General features: G+C 50.4%; 1 protein-coding gene across 2 annotated transcripts; it reads right to left on the bottom strand.

Moving 5' to 3' along the window:
- Nucleotides 1-2,645: 2,645 nt before the first annotated feature.
- LOC140508140 (uncharacterized) lies at nt 2,646-17,786 on the bottom strand. 2 transcript variants are annotated; one of them, XM_072615898.1, is made up of 5 exons: nt 17,702-17,786; nt 15,195-15,290; nt 14,546-14,672; nt 8,089-8,256; nt 2,646-6,030 (listed from the first exon to the last, which is right to left on the bottom strand). In XM_072615898.1, the coding sequence occupies exons 2-5, from the start codon at nt 15,276-15,278 to the stop codon at nt 3,392-3,394; spliced, it is 3,018 nt and encodes a 1,005-aa protein (XP_072471999.1). In that variant the 5' UTR covers nt 15,279-15,290; nt 17,702-17,786; the 3' UTR covers nt 2,646-3,391. The 2 variants fall into 2 exon arrangements, with proteins under 2 accessions (XP_072471999.1, XP_072472000.1); XM_072615899.1 differs by lacking the exon at nt 17,702-17,786 and adding an exon at nt 15,402-15,440.
- Between the last annotated feature and the right edge of the window lie 1,048 nt (nt 17,787-18,834).

Raw genomic sequence — 18,834 nt, 5'->3', positions numbered from 1 at the left:
CTTAAATCTCTTTTATTGTTACAAAGAAGAGTTCAATGAAGGCAATTAAAAGGAAATGGTTTATGGAAAAACAAAAGACAACAATAAATCCTTTTATAAAGGAAAAATCCTGTGGAGAAAGGTGGTGAATGACCATGAGTAGGACTCGTGAAGTGGCAGTGGAAACAGACCCAGCGGCCATGAAAAGCTAAAGAAAGCTTGGCCAAAGACCTAACTGAACAAAGTCATCCTACGGTGAACATTTAAGGTAAACATTGGAAAGGGAAAAAAAGATCTGTGGTAGAGCATTTTGAGCTCGTATTGGTCCAATTAGACACAGTCAAACACATTGAAACTTGACTTTATCATAGTGATGTCATTTCTTCCAGAACGAAAGACAACAACGGGTACCAGTACCAGGTCTCTCCTTGGGTGACAAACGCTGAAATGAAATCTTCTGATCAAAGTGGATGAACATTTTTAAACTTTTCTTACATCATTTAAATTCTTTTCCAGAATCGTTGGACCAATTCAATGCTAAACCAGTCATGACTAAGGTGCTTGTCCTTCTATAGCCCCTCAGATAACAACTCTTCCCATCTTTTAGCTACTGTGCTCATTTGAAGGATGTGAGGTGAATCCAGTGGCTTTTCTGTTAATGATTTCAAATGGTTATTGTTAGTTTGCAATTTTTCTTTGGTAAATTGTTCATATCCTTTGATCCCTTGTCTTTAGAGAATGCCTTAATCTTGTAGCTTGCTTTCAATTCCCCATAGATTTTAGATATCAGAACCCATTAACCTTTCCAAGTTATTCTTAAAATTAATTTTTAAAAGAATGTTAAAATTGTTTTTACATGTAATTGGGAAAAATTCCACCCTACAAATGTGTTGAATATTGGATAGCCTTTATTATTGAGTTGACATCACCAAGTTCCTCTTAAACGGAAACTCTATGAATGCACTGAATGTGGAAAGCCAGAGATTGAGCATTAGTGAATGCAGGCTGGAGGGCATTTCTTTAGATCTATTTTTAAAATAGTCAAAGTTATTGTTAATTCCACTAAATCCTGTTATTCCTCTTTTGGAGGGAAAAACAGCACTTGGTACCAGCAGTTTGTTTTGTAAACAATCCAGTCCTTATATCGCTAAAAGGAAAAATCTTCATTAGGGGTTGTTCCTGCTTAAGGCAAACTCAAGAAGAGAAAGTTAAAAGGGAGTCTAATAACATACTAAGGCAACACAAGTTGGTGGGCTAGCATGGATTCAATTTGTGCCCACTATCTTATGTAGGTAAGAAATTTTAAACAAAGTTTTAAAGTGGAGTCACCCAGACTGACTCAGCACAAATTTCAATGATATCCTCCATAACTTCTCATACCAACCTAGAGCCACAACCTAGGACCTTGCTCTTTAAGGAACAGGCCCTTTTGGGTTGCTGTTCAGTCATTTTTAGTCATGTCAGACTCGGTGACCCCATTTGGAATGTTCGTGCTAAAGATCCTGGAGTGGTTGGCCACCTCCCTCTCCAGGCCATTTTGTAGATGAGCAACAGAGGCAAAGAGGGTTAAATGACGTGCTCATGGTCATACAGCTAGTTAAATGTCTGAGTCAGATTTGAACTCAGGAACATGAATCTTGCTGACTCCAGACCCAGCACTGTATCCACTGTGCATAGGTATGTGACTGAAGTCACTCCCCTTTACCCTTATACACAACACCCCCCCCCCCCCCCCCCAAACTTGCCTAACCAAACCAGAACAGATTTCCTGAAACTATGACATTTCACTTTCCTTGTGTGTGGTTCATTAAACCTAATCTCCTCCACCCTCCTTGACTATCTTTCACAAGCAATTTCCAGAAATGGTTGTCACTTTTTCCCTCATCCCTCCCTTCCTCCAAAAGAATGCCTTCTTCTCTGTTACTGCATTGACCTTTAGATAAAGAGAGATTTCTGTGAAACAACCTTCTTGTATTATACTAGGAGCCCTTTTGCATTTGCCTATTACTTCAGGATATGCAAGGTTTTCTTTGTGAGGATTTCTTTCTTTTACGTTGATGGACACATTTCTGGAAGTTTTCAGGTGAAAGGAAACTAGGCTTAGACATAACCACTCACTCTTTACTTGCATCCCTTACATCTGAAGAAATGCCCCCCAACATGCTGGATCTCTGGCTTTCCACATTCAATGCATTCATAGAGTTTCCCTTTAGGAGGAACTTGGTGATGTCAACTGAGACCTTTCCCTCAATAATAAAGGCTTTCCAATATTCACTACATTTATAGGATGTATTCCACCCACCAGGCGGAATTCTGATGCAGGATAAGGGTCCTCCTCAGACTGAAGGCTTTCCCACTTTCACAGAATTCACAGAATTTCTCTCCAGTGTAAATTCTCCAATGTTGAGTAAAGTTGAGCTGATGGAAGAGTCTTCTACAATCTTCATATTCGTGCTGTAGAACAGAGGCATTAAACTCTGGGCCTGAGGCCCTCAGACAGCAAAACTGCCTGAACCAGATTCAAATGCAACTGGGAAATGTTTTTTAAAAATAAATAAAAATACAATGCAATGCAAACAATGTTAACTCGTGGCTTTCTAAATCCCTAAGAGGCCTTTGGGTCTGATGCCACTGGTGTAGGCATACATGAAATAACAGCACTACACTTTGTATTTTAGGCACAAGTCTGCCAGAACCAATTTTATTAAGCATTATTCTAAATCCAAGTACTTCCATCCTAGAGAGAAAAATGTCCAAACTGACAAAGCTCCCAGCACATATCTCTGCCCCGAGACAACGTTGAGGTAATATATAGGGATTATAGGGCTCTTGAACAAGGAACAGGTCACAATATTAAAACAGGGGCTTTGTTGGGGGGCGGGGGCCAACATTCTCCAACAGTCATTTAATCTTCAACTAAACTACTAGATTCCTTCCTCAACCACTCCCCTAAAGAACTGAAAGGGTCTCCAGCCTATGTTCCATATCTTAATCCTCAAATGGAAAAGAGGTGACCTCCCTTCAGCGGGTCACAGCACCAGTCACTTCAGGGCTGGGGAAAATGAGAGCTGCACCTAGACAACAGGGATGTCTCAGTTCTAAGTCTGGTTACTATTCTTAATCCCTATTCCTAAGACCGTAGCCACTTTTCTAAAGGGAAAAGTCTTGAAAAGATTTTAGACTGAAAGAAATATTATTTCTTAACATTTTTAGTTGAACTAAAAAGGATGTTTACATAAAACAGTTGCACCATTTATACCAGTATGCACCATGAATTAATACATATCCTTCAAGGGCTGAGACCCAATCGAAGTCTTTCCCTTCTTCCTTACTTTCAGTGTTTTTCCTCCAGTATGATTTTATTGGTGTTTAGTAAGGGAGGAGGTCTGGATGGAGGCTATCCCACATTCCTTCATTCATAAGGTTTCTCTCCAGTATGAATTATGTGATGTCGAGTAAGGTCTGACCTCTGGATAAAAGCCTTCCCACACTGCTTACATTTGTAAGGCTTCTCTCCAGTATGAATCCTCTGATGATGAGTAAGGGATGATCTCTGGATGAAGGCCTTCCCACACTGCTTACACCTGTAAGGCTTCTCTCCAGTATGAATTCTCTGATGATGGGTAAGTGCCGCTCTCTGGATGAAGGCCTTGCCACACTCCTTACATTCATAAGGTATCTCTCCAGTGTGGATTTTCTGATGTTCAGTAAAAACTGCATTCCAGCGAAATGCCTTCCCACAGTCTTTACATTTGTAAGGTTTTTCTCCAGTATGAATTATCTGATGATGTATGAGGGCTGAGCTCTGCCTAAAGGCTTTCCCACATTCTTTACATTCATAAGGTTTCTCACCAGTGTGAATCCTCTCATGCTGGATAAGGCCTGAGTGCCCACTGAAGACTGCTCCACAATCCTTACATTTATAAGGTTTCTCTCCAGTATGAATTCTATGATGTTGAATAAGGGATGATCTCTGGCTAAAAGCCTTCCCACATTCCTTACATTCATAAGGTTTCTCACCAGTATGAATTCTATGATGTTGAATAAGGGATGAGCTCTGGCTAAAGGCCTTCCCACATTCCTTACATTCATAAGGTTTCTCAACAGTGTGAGTTCTCTGATGTTGAATGAGGTATGAGCGCCAACTGAAGGCTGCCCCACAATCCTTACACTCATATGGTTTCTTTCCACTATGAATTCTTTCATGTTTAATAATATCTGAGCTCTGGCTAAAGGCCTTTCCACATTCCTTACATTCATAGGGCTTCTCTCTCGTGTGAATTAGCTGATGTCGGATAAGATGTGAATTCTGTCTGAAGGCCTTGCCACACTCCTTACACTTATAAGGTTTCTCTCCAGTGTGAATTCTGAAGTGTTGAGTAAGGGATGAGCTCTGACTGAAGGCTTTCCCACACACCTTGCATTCATAAGGTTTCTCACCTGTGTGGGTTCTCTGATGTTCCAAGAGGTTGGAATGCCAACTGAAAGCTGCCCCACAGTCTTTACACTCAAATGGTTTCTTTCCACTATGAATTCCTTCATATTTAATGTCTGAGTTTTGGCTGAAGGCCACTCCAAACTCTTTATATTTATAGGGTTTCTCGAAAGTGTGAATTTTCTGTTGTTCCGTAAGAATGGCACTCCATGTAAAGGCCTTTCCACATTGTCTGCACTTGTAATAAATTCCTCCATCATGACTTCTTCCATGATATATGATATCTGAGCTCTGATTGAAGGCCTTTCCACATTCCTGGCATTCATAAGGTTTCTCTCTAGTGTGAATTAGCTGATGTCGGATAAGATGTGAGTTCTGTCTGAAGGCCTTGCCACACTCCTTACACTTATAAGGTTTCTCTCCAGTGTGAATTCTGAAGTGTTGAGTAAGGGATGAGTTCTGGCTGAAGGCTTTCCCACATACCTTACATTCATAAGGTTTCTCACTAGTGAGAATTCTCTGATGTTCCATGAGGTTTGAGTGCCAAATAAAGGCTGTCCCACAGTCACCATACTCAGATGGTTTCTTTCCATTATGACCTCCTTCATATTTAATAATATCAGAATTCTGGCTGAAGACCTCCTTAAACTCCTTATATTCACAGGGTTTATCACAAATTTTAATTTTCTGGTGTTCAGTAAGAACTGAGCCCCACATAAAAGCTGCTTCACACTGCCTATACTTATAGTGTTTCTCTCCACCATGAGTTCTTTCATGACTGATGATGTCTGAATAGTTGGTGAAAGCCTTCCCACATTGTCCACATTTATAAGGATTCTCTCCTGAACAGATTCTCTGATTTTGAATAGGAAATGAGTTCCTGCTGAAATCCCGTCCACCTTCAAAATCACAGGGTTCATTTCTCTGATAGTGATTAAAGAGAGTATAGTAATGGGAGAGATTCGAATATTTATTATAATCCCATGATCCTTTGTGCTTGGGAATGTTCTGATTAAAGCTTTTACCAAAGTCAGTACATTCACGGCTTCCGTGCTCAGTGGAATTTTTCTTATGGAGGACTGTAGATGCAAAGAACCCTCTTTCCTGGGAAAGGACTTTCCTTGGAGTCTCTCCTGCAAGGTTTCCCATTTGCTTCCATAATGTGATCTCTTGGGTAGGACCCTCCCAAAATTCTTTCCTTGGATCCTCCTGTGCAAGGTTTCCCATTTGCTTCCATAACATGCTATCTTGAACAGGACTCTCCCAAAATTCTTTCCTTGGAGTCCCTCCTGCAATGTTTCTCATTTGTTTCCATAAAGTGATGTCTTGGACCGGACTTTCCCAAAGTACTTTCTTTGGAGTCTCCTCTGTAAGGTTTCCCATTTGTTTCCATAATGAGATGTCTTGAACAGGCCATTCCCAAAATTCTTTCCTTGTAGTTTCCCCTGCAAGGTTTCCTATTTGCTTCCATAATGTGATCTCCTGGACAGGGCCTTCCCAAAATTCAGGGATCTGGGGAACAACATCCCTTCTGGGGCTTTCCACTAATGTTTCTGAAGTTCCTTGTTCTTGTTTATGAGGTGACTCCTCCTGGTTCTCAGTTCTAGTATCCCAGGCTGAAAGATAATAAGAATGAAAATCATTTGCATTGAAATTGTAGGTAACCTCAGAGATCTAGTCCAGCCTTTATTAGAATCATGATTCTCCCTAGCCCACAGAAAATCGGCAGCCTAGGGAGGTAATACAAGCACAGGATATGCAGAGGGAGGACACAGTTCAACTGTATTTGACCATGTTCAGATTACACTGGATGGCTGAGGTTCAGTTGAAGAAGTCACACTTTAGGAAGGCCACTTATGACCAGGAGAGGGTCCTGAGGAAGGACAGCAAGACGGTGAAGGGACACATGTTCAGATAAAATGAGGGGAGGTTGTTTCACTTTAGCACATATTCCCAGGACTTAGCACAGTGTTGGGCACACATTAAGCATGAAATCTATGCTTTTCATTTCTTCCTTCATAGCTTGTAAGATCTAGGGATAGTTAGTCTGAGAAAGAGCAGACATGGCAGCTGTCTCTGAGAATCTGAAGTGCAGCCATGTGAATGAAGGATTTCCAGGGCTGGGGAACCTTTGGCCTAGAGGCCACATCCTTCTAGGTCCTTGGGTGTGGCCTTTTGACTGAGTCTAAGCTTTGTAGGATGAATTCTCTAATGAGGGGAATTCGTTCTGTGAGGTCTAGATTCAGTCAAAGGGCCACACTTGAGGACCTAAAGGGAGGCCCCAGGTTCACCACCCTGGATTAGAGTTTGTCTTCATGGCCACCAGAGACAGAAATAAGGACAGTGGGTGGGTGTTCCAAAGAGGCCAGTTCTGCCTTTGGACATGGACAACCTTTCTGAGCAGCTCAGCCCTCCAGAACGTGAATGGGGTGCCTAAGGGAGGAAGTTGGGAGGGGCCCTCCCTGGGGGTCTCCAAGCATTTGTTGGGGATTCAGGGGTGGACTTGACAGCCTCTGGGGGCCCCTGACAGTCCACTAGGCTGTCCTGCTCTGTCCTCACTGACATGGGACAGCCTCTTTCTAGGGAAGAAGGCTGAGGCTCAGAGAGGTGACCAATGTGGCCTTGAAGGAAGTTAGTCCCAGGGCTGGGACCAGGCCTCAGGCCTGGCCTGTTGACTCCTATCTCTGTGCTGTCCCCACTGAGCCATGTGCTCAACTACATGGAGAAGGAGGACTCTGCCAGAGGATGAGGATGCAGGAATGGACAATGAGACTCATTTAGAAAATGAGGGAGTGAGCCATGACAAGAGGGCTGGGCAGAGGGAGGCAGGCCCAGGAGGCAGGAAGAGAGAGGCAAAGACACTGGGTGAAGGCAGCCAGGCTAGCTCATCACTGAAGGAAGGCATGACTGTGGGTCATGCAGTCACTCAACTGACCAACAAGCAGGCTTTAAGGGCCCACACTGGACCAGGTACAGGGAACACAAAACCAAGAGGGAAACAGTCCCTGTCCTCAAGAGCTTCCATCCCACTGGATAGATAGACCAAGCCATTGAGAGGTGGGGGTAGGCCCTGGCAGCTGGGCATCTGGCTAAGCTTTGGGTAGGAGGTGGCATCTGAGCTGAGCTCAGGAGGAATCGGGGCTTCTCAGAAGCACAGGAGAAGAGGGAGTGCAGCCCATAGCCTGTGCAAAGGCATAGTAATGTGACCTTGCGGGAGAAGCAACAAGAAGGCCCATGTGACTGGACTGTGGAGGGCATGATGAGGAGGGATGTGTGAGATCTGGGGAAAGGCCTTAGAGCCACAGAGGAGTTGGAGCATCCTAAAAACCCCAGGGAGCCACAGCAGCTTAATGAGCAGGAGTGGGACCTGGAGAGCCTTGGGCTGGAGAAATGCTGACTGGTCAGAACAGCATTTAGAGGTCATTTTTTAAAGTCTTCTCATTTTACCAGTTAGAAAACTGAGGGGAAACAGATACTTGTTCCCTCAAGGGCATACACTGAGTTATCCTGTGTGTGCACTGAGAAGGCACAGAGTGATCTCTGCATGAATCTCAGGGTTTGGATTTCCCTACCCTCAGACACTGGGAGGTGGTTGGTACATCCCTAGCAGCCCATGCCCCTGGGGACCCGCCAGAGCCCACCTGCACCAGCCCATCCTTCAGAGAAGGCCATACCTGAGGGCCCCACTGGGATGCAGCATCCACTGGCTCCTAGACACGTGGTGGAAGTGTCTCCTTTCCAAGGACAGGGGCTGCTCAGGACCTCTCCCTGCAGATCTGAGGCTGATGGCTCTTCCCCTTGTTCCAGCCAGGAGACCACATCTGGCTTGTCCTCTACTAGCCCTGCCCAAGGGAGAGGAAGGAGAAAGCTCTGTACTAAGAGAAGGTGGAAGGGGGCTCAGCTTTGACTGCCAATGGATATGAGAGAAAGAAAGGCAGGTTCTGCAGAATTGTTGTTGAGCTGTTTCAGTCACGTCTGACTCTTCATGATCCCATATGGGGTTTTCTTGGCCAAGATACTGGTGTGTCATTTCTTTCTCCAGTTCATTTTCCAGATGAGGAAACGGAGGCAAACAGGATTAAGAGACTTGCCCAGGGTCACACAGCTAGTATTTGTGGCCAGATTTGAACTCATGTCTTTCTGATACAGTCACAGCACTCTGTGTAATACAGTGCCACTGAGATGCCCTCTTTTATCTGTTTGTAGCACCTGGCTAAATGTCTGAATCCAACCCACAGGCATCTAGTAAATATTCTTCTGGAATTCTCTACCGTGGTCCAACATCTTACCCAGTCTTTTCAGTTCTAGAATTCAGTCCTCATCCCTGCCCTTGGGCCCCTCCCTCTGAACAGGGAGCAGAGAAGTGCTTCCAGAGCCTCCACCTAAGGGGGAGGGGGGCCCCAGGCCAGTTGTGTCTTCATTTCCGACTGCACTGTACTGAGCGCATGCATGTGTGCACACACAGCAGTTCAGGCACCAGCCGCTGAAGGGGTCAGGAAAGACTCCATGTCAGGAGGGGGTGGAGCTGAGCTTGGAAGGAAAGCAGAGCTTCTAAGAGGCAGAAGGGTGGGGGGAGGGAGCCCTTCCTGGCCAGGGGTGGATCTGTATGAACAGACATTTATCACAGACGTTTGGGAGATAGGGCATCTTCCCTAGTTACACTGCGGTTTACACAGGAGCTTTTTATAGACACACAACGGTCTAATTTAATAACAGCAAACCTTTATATCATTCTTTAAGTTTTGCAAAATGCTTTGTATCTATTAACTCATTTTCTCCTCCAAACAATCCAGGGAGGAAGGTGCCACTGATGGATCCATTGCAAAGATCAGAAAGCTGAGGCAAGCCGTGGGGAAGGGACAGAGTGCCCCAGGCTGCATCTGAACTCAAGTCCTCCCACCTCCCTCCAGGCCCAGCTGGAGGCTTCCCTTTGGTGATCATCTCTACCCTTTATTTATTTTCTTCCTTTCTCCTACACATTTGCCAAAAGCACAAATCTGCAGGGCACCTCCTTCCAGTCTGCCCTGCTGCTCCATGCCACTTTATCCATTAAGAATTTGTTTTCCTAAGTGGGGTAAATAGAATCTCTGTGTCTCCATCAATCTCTCTCTCTGTGTCTCTGTCAGTCTCTCTCTGTCTCTGTCTCTCTCAGTCTTTCTCTGTCAGTCTCTCCTCATTCCTGTATGTTCCCAATGTCTCTTCCCTTTGGGGGCTGACCTCAGTGGAAGGGTCGTGTATTTGTCTTCCTTATCCTTCGCTGTCTTATTTCCTCTCTGCAGTCTGGCTTCCAACCTCATCACCCAATTGAAACCATTTTCTTCAAAGTTACCAATGATTTCCAAACCACTAAACCTATGGCGCATCTTCCCTCCTCCTTCCCTCTCGGTTCTCCCTGAACCATCAGCCCTCCACCCAGAGGCCTTGTCTTAGAAGCCAGCTGGGCCACTCAGCCTGACTCTGGCTCCCATCCCCAGGCCTCTACGCAGGCTGCCTGGCCCTCACCTCCCCCTCTTGGAAGGACAGTCCGTCAGTCTGTGGGTCAATGTGCATTTATAAAGTGCTTCCTGTATGCCAGGCCCTGTGCTAATCTCTGGAGTGCAAAGAAGGCATGAGCAAGTCCTGCTCAAGGAGCCCCTTGGTACAAACAAAAATAAAGTCCACAGGGGCCAGCCAGAGAGACAGAATATTAGCATTATTTCTGGCATAAAGTGGGACTCCACCTGAGGCTTGAAGGGAATCAGGGGAGCGAGGAGGGAGGGTGTCCTTGGCCTGGGGCAGTGCCCGGATGGGCATGAGGAGTGAGGAGACTGGGAAGGGAGGGGCGGCTGGGTCAGGAAGGCCTCTGAATGCATCGGACCTGGAAGTGACTGGGGAGCTGGAGCTACCCCAATGGGGGTGAGCGGCCGTCCCTGCGTTTTGGAAGATCAGTTGAGTGGAGGATGGATTGGTGGGTAGGGGTGGAGGAGACTCTCGGCAGGGAGAGTGACTACGTGGGGGGGGGGCAAGCTGAGGGGCGGGGGGGCGGGGTCAGGCCAGGGGGCAGGCATGTACAGACACTCAGGAGGTAGAAAGCACAGGCTGGGAGGTGCTGAATTGGGAAGGAAAGGTAACAGCTCGATTTAGGACAAATCGAGCTTAAATGTCTATGAGACTTCTGGTTGGAGAGGCCCATTAGACAGCGGGGAAGTTGAAGCTGGATAATCGTCTGCACAGACGATTGTGGACATCACCAAGTGAAGAAGGCTAGAAGGTCCAGTATGGAGCCTTGGGGGACACCTATGGTTATAACAGACAAGATCCAGCCAAGGTCGGGGGTCGGGGGTTGGCATGTCAGAGTGGGAGGAGAACTGAGAGGGGGGAGGAAGGGAGGGAGGAGGAGGAGGAAAAGGAGAGGGTGATCTCCAATGTCCAAGGCTATAGAGAGGTTAAGGATGACCCCAGCTTGATGCTGCCTCACAAAAAGCTGGACCTGAAGTCTGGGAGATGAGTTCAAATCCAGCCTCAGACCCTGTAAGCTGTGTGATCCTGAGGAAGTCACTTAACCTCTGCCTGCCTCAGTTTTCTCCCTTGTAAAATGAGGACCATTGCGGCACCCACCTGCCAGAGCTGTTGTGAAGATCCAATGAGATGGCATTGGGGAAGCACCCTCTGGATGCCAGCCTTCACTATGATCATTATTGTCACAGGTTCCTACTGTCTCCTCAAAAACAACCTAAGTTTCTGGAGGGCAGGGCCCATTTCTGTGCTCCTTCGGTCCCCTCAGTTTGCTAACTGGTTGACACAGTGCTTTCCAGACTGAGGGGATGCTCATCACTTGGGGAATGGCTGAACAAGTTGTGATATATGAATATAACGGAATACTACTGTGCTATAAGGAATGATGAATAGGTGGACTTCAGAAAATCCTGCAAAGACTTCTATGAACTGATGCTGAGTTACGGGAGCAGAACCAGAAGAACATTGTACACAGTAACGGTCACAGTATGTGATCACCAGCTTTCATAGACATGGCTCTTCTCAGCAATGCAAGATCTAAGACAGCTCTAAAAGAGTCACGATGAGAAATACTCTCCACGCTCAGAGAAAGAACTATGAAGTCTGATTACAGATCAAAGCCTGCGATTTTCTCTTTTTTTTCTTTCTTGGGGTTTTTCCCTTTTGTTCTGATTCTTATTTCACTACATTAATGAGCAAGTATATTTAATACGACTATACACGTGCAGTCTATAGCAGAATGCTTGCCATCTTGGGGAGGGGGGAAATTTAGAACTCAGAATCTTATAAAAGTAAATATTGAAAACAAAACAAACCACCAAAGGGCTTTTCAGGTTGCTCCACAAATCTTCCCCCACCCCGCCCCTTTGGGAGACTTGTGCTTTCTATCCCCTGGATTTCCCAACCTTTCCCAGAGGGCCATGCATTAGAACAAAGAATAAAAAGGGGGGAGGTTCAGCAGCCCCCAATGTCTGCTAAAGATGGCTGTGTGTGTGTCGTGCCCCACAGCCACAGCCCCCACCTGAGCAAAGCAGCAGGGGAGGTGGGGCACTCACCCTTCCGCTTTGACACCAGGCAGCATCAGCGTTACCTTTTTAAAGATACATTTTGTGGACATCTTTTGTTTCTGTACTAAATACATTTCCTTACATATCGGTCCACTGCCTCACCTCAAAAAAGGCTTTCAGCAAAACTAACCAAGCCACGGAAACGCCTGATGTGGGGGGCTATATTCCACAACTGTGCTCCCACACCTCAGAGCAGAGGTCAGGTCGGCCTTTGGGGTGAAGGTGTCTCAACTCCAGCTGTTATTAAAGGAAAGCAAATGGCAGCTTTGACGGAGCAAGGGCAGCGGAGGTGGAGAAGGGGAGATGCAGCCCTGGTAGGAGGCTGGGGAGCTGATGAGAGTTACACAGAGGCGAAAGGAGAGCTGTACAATTAGTTAGGGCTTAAAGATGGGTGAGAGCTCTTCTGGAAGGAGCCGAGAATGAAGACGATGATGAGTTGTACTACTACTAATACCGAGCACTTGGGTAAATGTCTCCAAGTTTGCAAAGCACTTTAAAATCTGATCTCATTTTATGCTCACAACAACCCTGGGATTTTATTATGATTATCCCCATTTTACAGATGAGGAAATGGAGATAAACATAGGTTTAATGACTTCCCCAGGGTCACCCAGCTATGAAGTTTCTGAGGCTGGATTTGAACTCAGGCCTTTCTGACTCCAGGACCAGCTCTCTGAGGAAGAAGCTGCTGGTCCTCCAAAGAATTAGCAGACTCACAGAATCCACCAGGTGAGAGAGCCTCTGGTCAGGACCAGGGGAAGGAGAGAAGAGGAGGAGGAGTTAGTGATTCCCTGTCCATGGGCACTGAGGCAGCATCTGTCTGTCCCCTTGATAACAACCTTAGGGAGGGACCGAAGCCTTCCCAAGACTCTCCAGGCAGTTGACAACTCCCCTGGGCTGGTGAACCCCAGGGGCACAAAGGCTGGAGGGAGCCCAAGAGCACTGAAGACCCAGAGACACTGGCTCTCTTTTCCTCACTGTTCTCACTGAAAATGAGGGGAAAAAAGAAAAAAATCATTTGGAAAGCTCCCCCCAGGCTAAGAAGGGGATGTGTGAGGATGGTGCCTTTGGGGCCATGGCCTGGTGAAGCCTGGGGAGCACAGCTCCATCTTGCCAGGTGTCATGCAGACCCAACCAAAAAGGTCTTCAACAAAAAGCAAGGAGGGCAAGAGAAGGCCATTCAGGGAGAAGAGACAAAAACCCAAGAAAGCGTAGGGGGATAAAACCCAAGAAAGTGTAGGGGGATAAAACCCACACCCTAAAGCATCCCACCCTCCTGGGCCCCTCAAAGTGGAGCAAGAGGCCCCCATAGGGCCTTGAGGGTTCTGACAGGAGGAGGCAGGGAGACCCAAGAGCTGAGGCTCAGTGGGAGGAGACCCTGGCCTGGACTAGGGATCAGAAGAGGTTTCACAGGAGAGGGAAAAAGTGGGTCTGAGTCAGCGTCAGATACTTAGAAAGTAGAGTCATATAGGATATCCAAGAAGCAGAGGGACACATGACAGTATTTGGGCAAAGCTCAATGGATGAAGAAACAAGCTGTAGAATATACTAGGCCACCTGGACAGGAGGAAGAAACAGATGAGGAGCCTGCACCACAGACCATGACAGAGGTGATGGAGTCCTGGACTGCACAGGCGGCTGCTGGAGCTCACTTGGTCTCTCCTCTCATCACTACCCCATCTCCCAGCTGTCTCCCTTCCCCCAGCTCTTCTAGCATCTGTGTCCCTATCAGTGTCTCTCTCTCCCTCCTCTGTCTCCTTTTTCCTCCTCCTTCTCTTTCCTCCCTCTCTCTTTCCTCTGTCTCTCCATTCCTCCCTCACTTGTGTCTGTCTCATTTATCCCCTATGCTTGGAACATTCTCTTCTCTGATCCTTGCTTCTTAATTTCCCTGGCTTATTTCAAAACTAATCTCAAAGACCATCTTCTACAGAAAGCATTTCCCAGCTGTTTTGAAGATCTGGGGGTCTGAGGGTCCTGCCAGCACCACAGGAGCAAATGGCTGCCCAAAATGGCGATCAGACCTTGGACTACGTTGAGAGGAGGCACTTCCAGGAGGGAGGGGATGGTCCTCCTGGACACACCTTGCCCTCATCGGATCTCACCTGGGGGACTGGGGTCAGTGTTGGGAGCTGTGGCTTAATAAGGACATTGAAAAGAGAGGGCGTGCCCACCCTAAGGAGGGCCTCCAGGAGTCCAGGCCACACTAGGATGGAAGGAAAGCCCTGGGTATGGAGCTTTTTAAGCAGAGGTGGGGGGACCACATGCTTTCATGGGGATTCCTTTCAGGCATGGGCAGGAATCAATGGCCTCTGGTGTCCCTTTCCAAGTCTGGGACCACAGCGAGGCAGAGCAGAGACTGCAGCACGATTTCCCTCCCCCCCCCCCCCCCCAGAGGGCCAGGAAGACCCGAGGGAGCCTTTGTTGGGGTCCATGGGGACAGGTAGGAGAGGGCCTGAGGTCACACTGCCCTGGAGCCCCAGACCAGAGGATGTGCCTCCAAGGACCGCCTCCTGGACATTGCCCCCCAGTTGTGGGCCCCCCAGCCTGGGCCCAGGGGAGGTGGCCTTACCCAGGGACACCAGGTTCCTGTAGTTCTCCAGCATCACCTCCTTGTAGAGCTGCCACTGAGCCGGGCTCAGGCACCCCCATTCCTCCTTGGTAAAGTCCACAGCCACGTCCCTGAATGACACGGCTTCCTGCAACACCAAATACAGGCATGCTGACCCATGGCTGGGGACCTGGGGGAGGTGGAGGTGGAGGCAGAACCTGCTCAAATGGCCTTTGTAAGTGAGGCTTTGAGACTTGGTTTCCTCACCCCAAAAATGAGGGGCTTGAACCAGATGCTCTCTGAGGACCCTTTAGGCTGTCCATCTCTGCTCCTCTTGGCCCAAAGGTGGCCCTGGGGTCTGGGGGGTGGCCTGGGGAGAAGGGTCCCACATGGCAAGGATGTGGATCTGGGGGTAGTGGGAGCCCTGTGTCGTCCAGTAAGCTCGGGGCAGGGGGGTGTCTGCAGGCTCTGCTGGGACCTTGCTCTTGGAGGCTGGACCACATGACCTCAGTGGAGGACTCTGGGTCAAGCCTACAGCCGAGGGTCTGGCCAGCCTTGTCCATGGCTGATTCTCATGACAGACCAAGAAGCCCCTGAGGACTCAGGAGCAACATGGCATCGTCTGGGGGCCTGGAGGACAGTCCTGAAGGAGGAGAAGACCCTGACTCACCTGGTGTAGGGCCAAGGGGACCCCGTGGGACCCACCATCCTCCTCTGGGCTTCCCTCATGGAAAAGAATGAGATTCAGAGACATGAGATCTGAGACCTGAGGGGAGAGAGAGGAGCCTCTGTTAGGGAAAGAGGAGATCCCCCCATCTAAGTCCTCCAGGTGTATATACACACACACACACACACACACACACACACACAAACACACACACCACAAAGGCAGCCCTGGCATCGCCAGGCTCCCCAGGAGAGAGAAACTGAGGGGGAGACACGGATCATGGGGCAGAGGTAGTAACTGGAGGATGCAGGTGGAGGGCAGAGACCCCCATTCAGGCCAATTCTGGCACCAATTGTAGAACTCCAGCCAATATAAAGGTAAAACTACAAATCCAGAGGAATGAGGATGAAACAGGCCATCTTTGCACCTGTTTGATCAGAATACAGAGCCGTGCACTGATGACTGTTTTCTTTTAATTTGCTGGGGGGGAGCGAGGGTGGTATGGTGGGAAGCAAATTAATTTAAAAAAAAAACTTGTTACTTGAAAAATCAAAATAATAAAGTATTACGTAGAGCAGGAGGCAGGACCCTCCTCAGAGGGCAGCCTGGGAGGTCACTGTAGGAGGGCAAGGGGCAATGAAAGGTGGCAAGGGCTGCCACCAGGCACCTGGGAGGCCCCGACATCTGGCCACATACTTGCAGGGAGTGCAGCTGGAATGAGGGGGGCCAAGGACGGGGGGCAGGGCTGGGGTGATGCAGGGGAGGGGGGAGCAGGAGGACACAGAATGGATTGGGAAGTGAACCCAGGGAGGCTGAGCAGAATCTGGGAGATGGAGAAGAGGGGAGGGAGGGAGAAATGGGGAGTGGGCAAACAGTTTAGAGGGAGGGAGGTCCAGAGGGCAAACGATGATGGGGGATGGGGACATCCACGGTGCAGCCAGGTGGGAGGCCAAGCAGTGGGAGAGGAGGGAAGCTCTCAGGCAGGAAGGGAGCAGACCTACCCACCAATGAGGAGGAAGGGAGGGAGGAGGAAGGGAGGGGGAGAAGAGGGGAAAGGAGTAGAGGGGAGCCCAGCCTGGGGAGGAGGGGTCTGTTTACGGGGTTGGCCCTGCTGCTGCCGACGCGCCCCGACCAGGGGAAAGTTCGGTGGAAGCCAAGAATGGGCGCCTCCTCAATGGGAGCCCTGTCTGGGGGGCGGGGCGCAGGCCATGAGCGCTACTTTGTTACAGGCCTTCACAGCGGGGAGGCTGAGAAGGGTAGTGGGCGCCCCAGCCTCGCTGCCCAAGGGCTCCACCACGCGCACATGCGTGCCCGTGCCCGTGTGCGCAGACACACGCATGCACACTTACACCTACTGGGCACAATGCATGTACCCACACACATATACACGTGTGCACACATGCACACACAGATGCGCGGACACGTGCACACATGCACATTGCACAATGCACACACACGCACAGTGCACACATACAGATGCACGCACACACTGCATGCATGCACGCACTCACACAAGCATGCACACACATTGCACAATGCACACACATGCATACATGCACAGTGCACACACACAGATGCACGGACACACGTGCACACATGCACATTGCACAATGCACACACGCACAGTGCACACATACAGATGCACGCACACACTGCATGCATGCACGCACTCACACAAGCATGCACACACATTGCACAATGCACACACATGCATACATGCACAGTGCACACACACAGATGCACGGACACACGTGCACACATGCACATTGCACAATGCACACACGCACAGTGCACACATACAGATGCACGCACACACTGCACACACTGCATGCATGCACGCACTCACACAAGCATGCACACACATTGCACAATGCACACACATGCATACATGCACAGTGCACATACACAGATGCACGCACACACGTGCACACACTGCACACAGCACGCACTCACACACACATATTGAACAATGCACATACATACATGCATACACGCACACACGCACAATGCGCACTTATGCCCAGTGCTCACAGACGCACACGCACGCACACACCCGCACACGCACGCACACACGCATTTCCTGACACAGGCAGTGATCTCCCCGCCAGCTCAGGGATGTCAGGGGACCCCAGCCAGGGAAGAAGCCTTGGGGGACGGGCTGGGGCGGGGTCTCCCAGGTGAGGACAGTCCCTCTGCAGCGCAGCTGGCAGCTCGGGCACCTCCACGGCCCGAGGTGGGGTCCTCGGGGCTCCCAGGGGCCCCTCCCCCCCCGGGGGCGCCCAGACCACACACACACACACACACACACACACACACACACACACCTCCACGAGTGCAGACACAACCACAGCCCACCTTGGCACACACCACACGCATCACAGACACATCGCGTTCGCGCGTACACAAAGACACACGGACACACAGACACAATGACAGACCCTCCCCACACCGCGGGGGGGGCGTGACGTCACACACTCCGCCCCCTCCCGCAGGCCCGTGACGTCACGCACCTCCGCTCCCTCTCGCGGCTGTGGAAGCTCCCGCCGGCGTGGCTTCGCGCTCCCGCCCCGGCCTATCTGCGCCTGCGCGTCCGGAGCACGGCAGGCCGCCGGGTACAAAGGCAGAGACGCACGCGGAGGCCTCTGGGAAGCCCCGAGGGACAGCTCCGCGCGCAAGCGCAGGCCCGGGCTTACGTCACGATCCAGGGGGAGGGGCCATTGACGAGAGGGGGGGGGGGGCGAAGCCTCGGGCGCGCATGCGCCCCGCGCCTTCTCCGCCACCGCCTCCTCTGGCCTGCTGAGTGTGCCCTTGGACACGCGTGTGAATGAGAGGGGCGGGCAGGTCACTGTGTTTGTACGGAACTGCGCGCGCTCGAAGGTCGGGAGTCCCCTACGCGGGGAGCCCGACGCTGCGGGGATTCCGAGGGGCGACCCCCATTGGTCTGTGCCTGGCCTAGGAGGCGCGCTATTGGTCGGGACGGGGGGAGGGCGTGGCCTCGAAGAGCCGGGCGGACGTGAGGCTGCGGAGGAGGGAGGAGGCCGGGCTGGGTGTGTGTGGGAGGTTGGCCCCGCCTCCCCCGCGCCCTCGCGGCCCCGCCCCCTCGGGCCTTGGCCCCGCCCCCTTGAGCTCGGTCCGCTCCACCTTCCCCCCCCCCGCCTGGTGGGGTGTTAAATGATCGGGGTGGGGGGGCGCCTCATGCAGCACGTTGGTGTCTAGAGTAACCCAGCGAGCCCTCTGTGGGCGGCGGAGCCCGAAGCGGCCCTTCGTTAAGGGGGCCCTCGCCTCGGACCTCCTTCGCCCCCCGGTAAAGTGCCTTCCAGGCGCCGATCGCGGGCTGCCCGGAGCCACGGTCCGTAGTGACGTCGGACTGACCGCCGGAGCCCCGGCCGCCCCGGGCGGAGCGCGACCGGCCTGGCGCAGTCTGTTGTAGGGGCTTGAGCAGACCCCCCATGGAGACCGCAGCAGGAGCTCAGCGGGGGGCCTGGGAGAGGGGCTTTGTAAGTCGGAAGTGGACTGGGAAGGTGGGCAGAGACCAGGGCAGGTGAGACAGATGGAGCCCCCTTGTGGTCTTCCCCGCGTGCCTTCACCAAGCCCCGAGCAGCTCTCCCCCTCCCCCTTTGCGTATCCGTGTGGACTACGTGAC

This window comes from Notamacropus eugenii, chromosome 5 (genome assembly GCF_028372415.1).
Source record: "Notamacropus eugenii isolate mMacEug1 chromosome 5, mMacEug1.pri_v2, whole genome shotgun sequence".
Classification (NCBI taxonomy): Eukaryota; Metazoa; Chordata; class Mammalia; order Diprotodontia; family Macropodidae; genus Notamacropus; species Notamacropus eugenii.
Note: the sequence above shows the minus strand (reverse complement) of the source record. Positions and strands in the feature narration are given on the sequence as shown.

What these genes read in the sequence shown, in the direction of transcription:
- LOC140508140 (XM_072615899.1), bottom strand. Translation starts at nt 15,425, where the DNA reads ATGCCAGGGCTGCCTTTGTGGTGT. An exon ending in TCCCCTTGGCCCTACACCAG is followed by an intron (nt 14,673 to 15,194) that starts GTGAGTCAGGGT and finishes TTGGTGTTGCAG; the next exon opens with GAAGCCGTGTCATTCAGGGA. An exon ending in CATCCCAGTGGGGCCCTCAG is followed by an intron (nt 6,031 to 8,088) that starts GTATGGCCTTCT and finishes ATTATCTTTCAG; the next exon opens with CCTGGGATACTAGAACTGAG.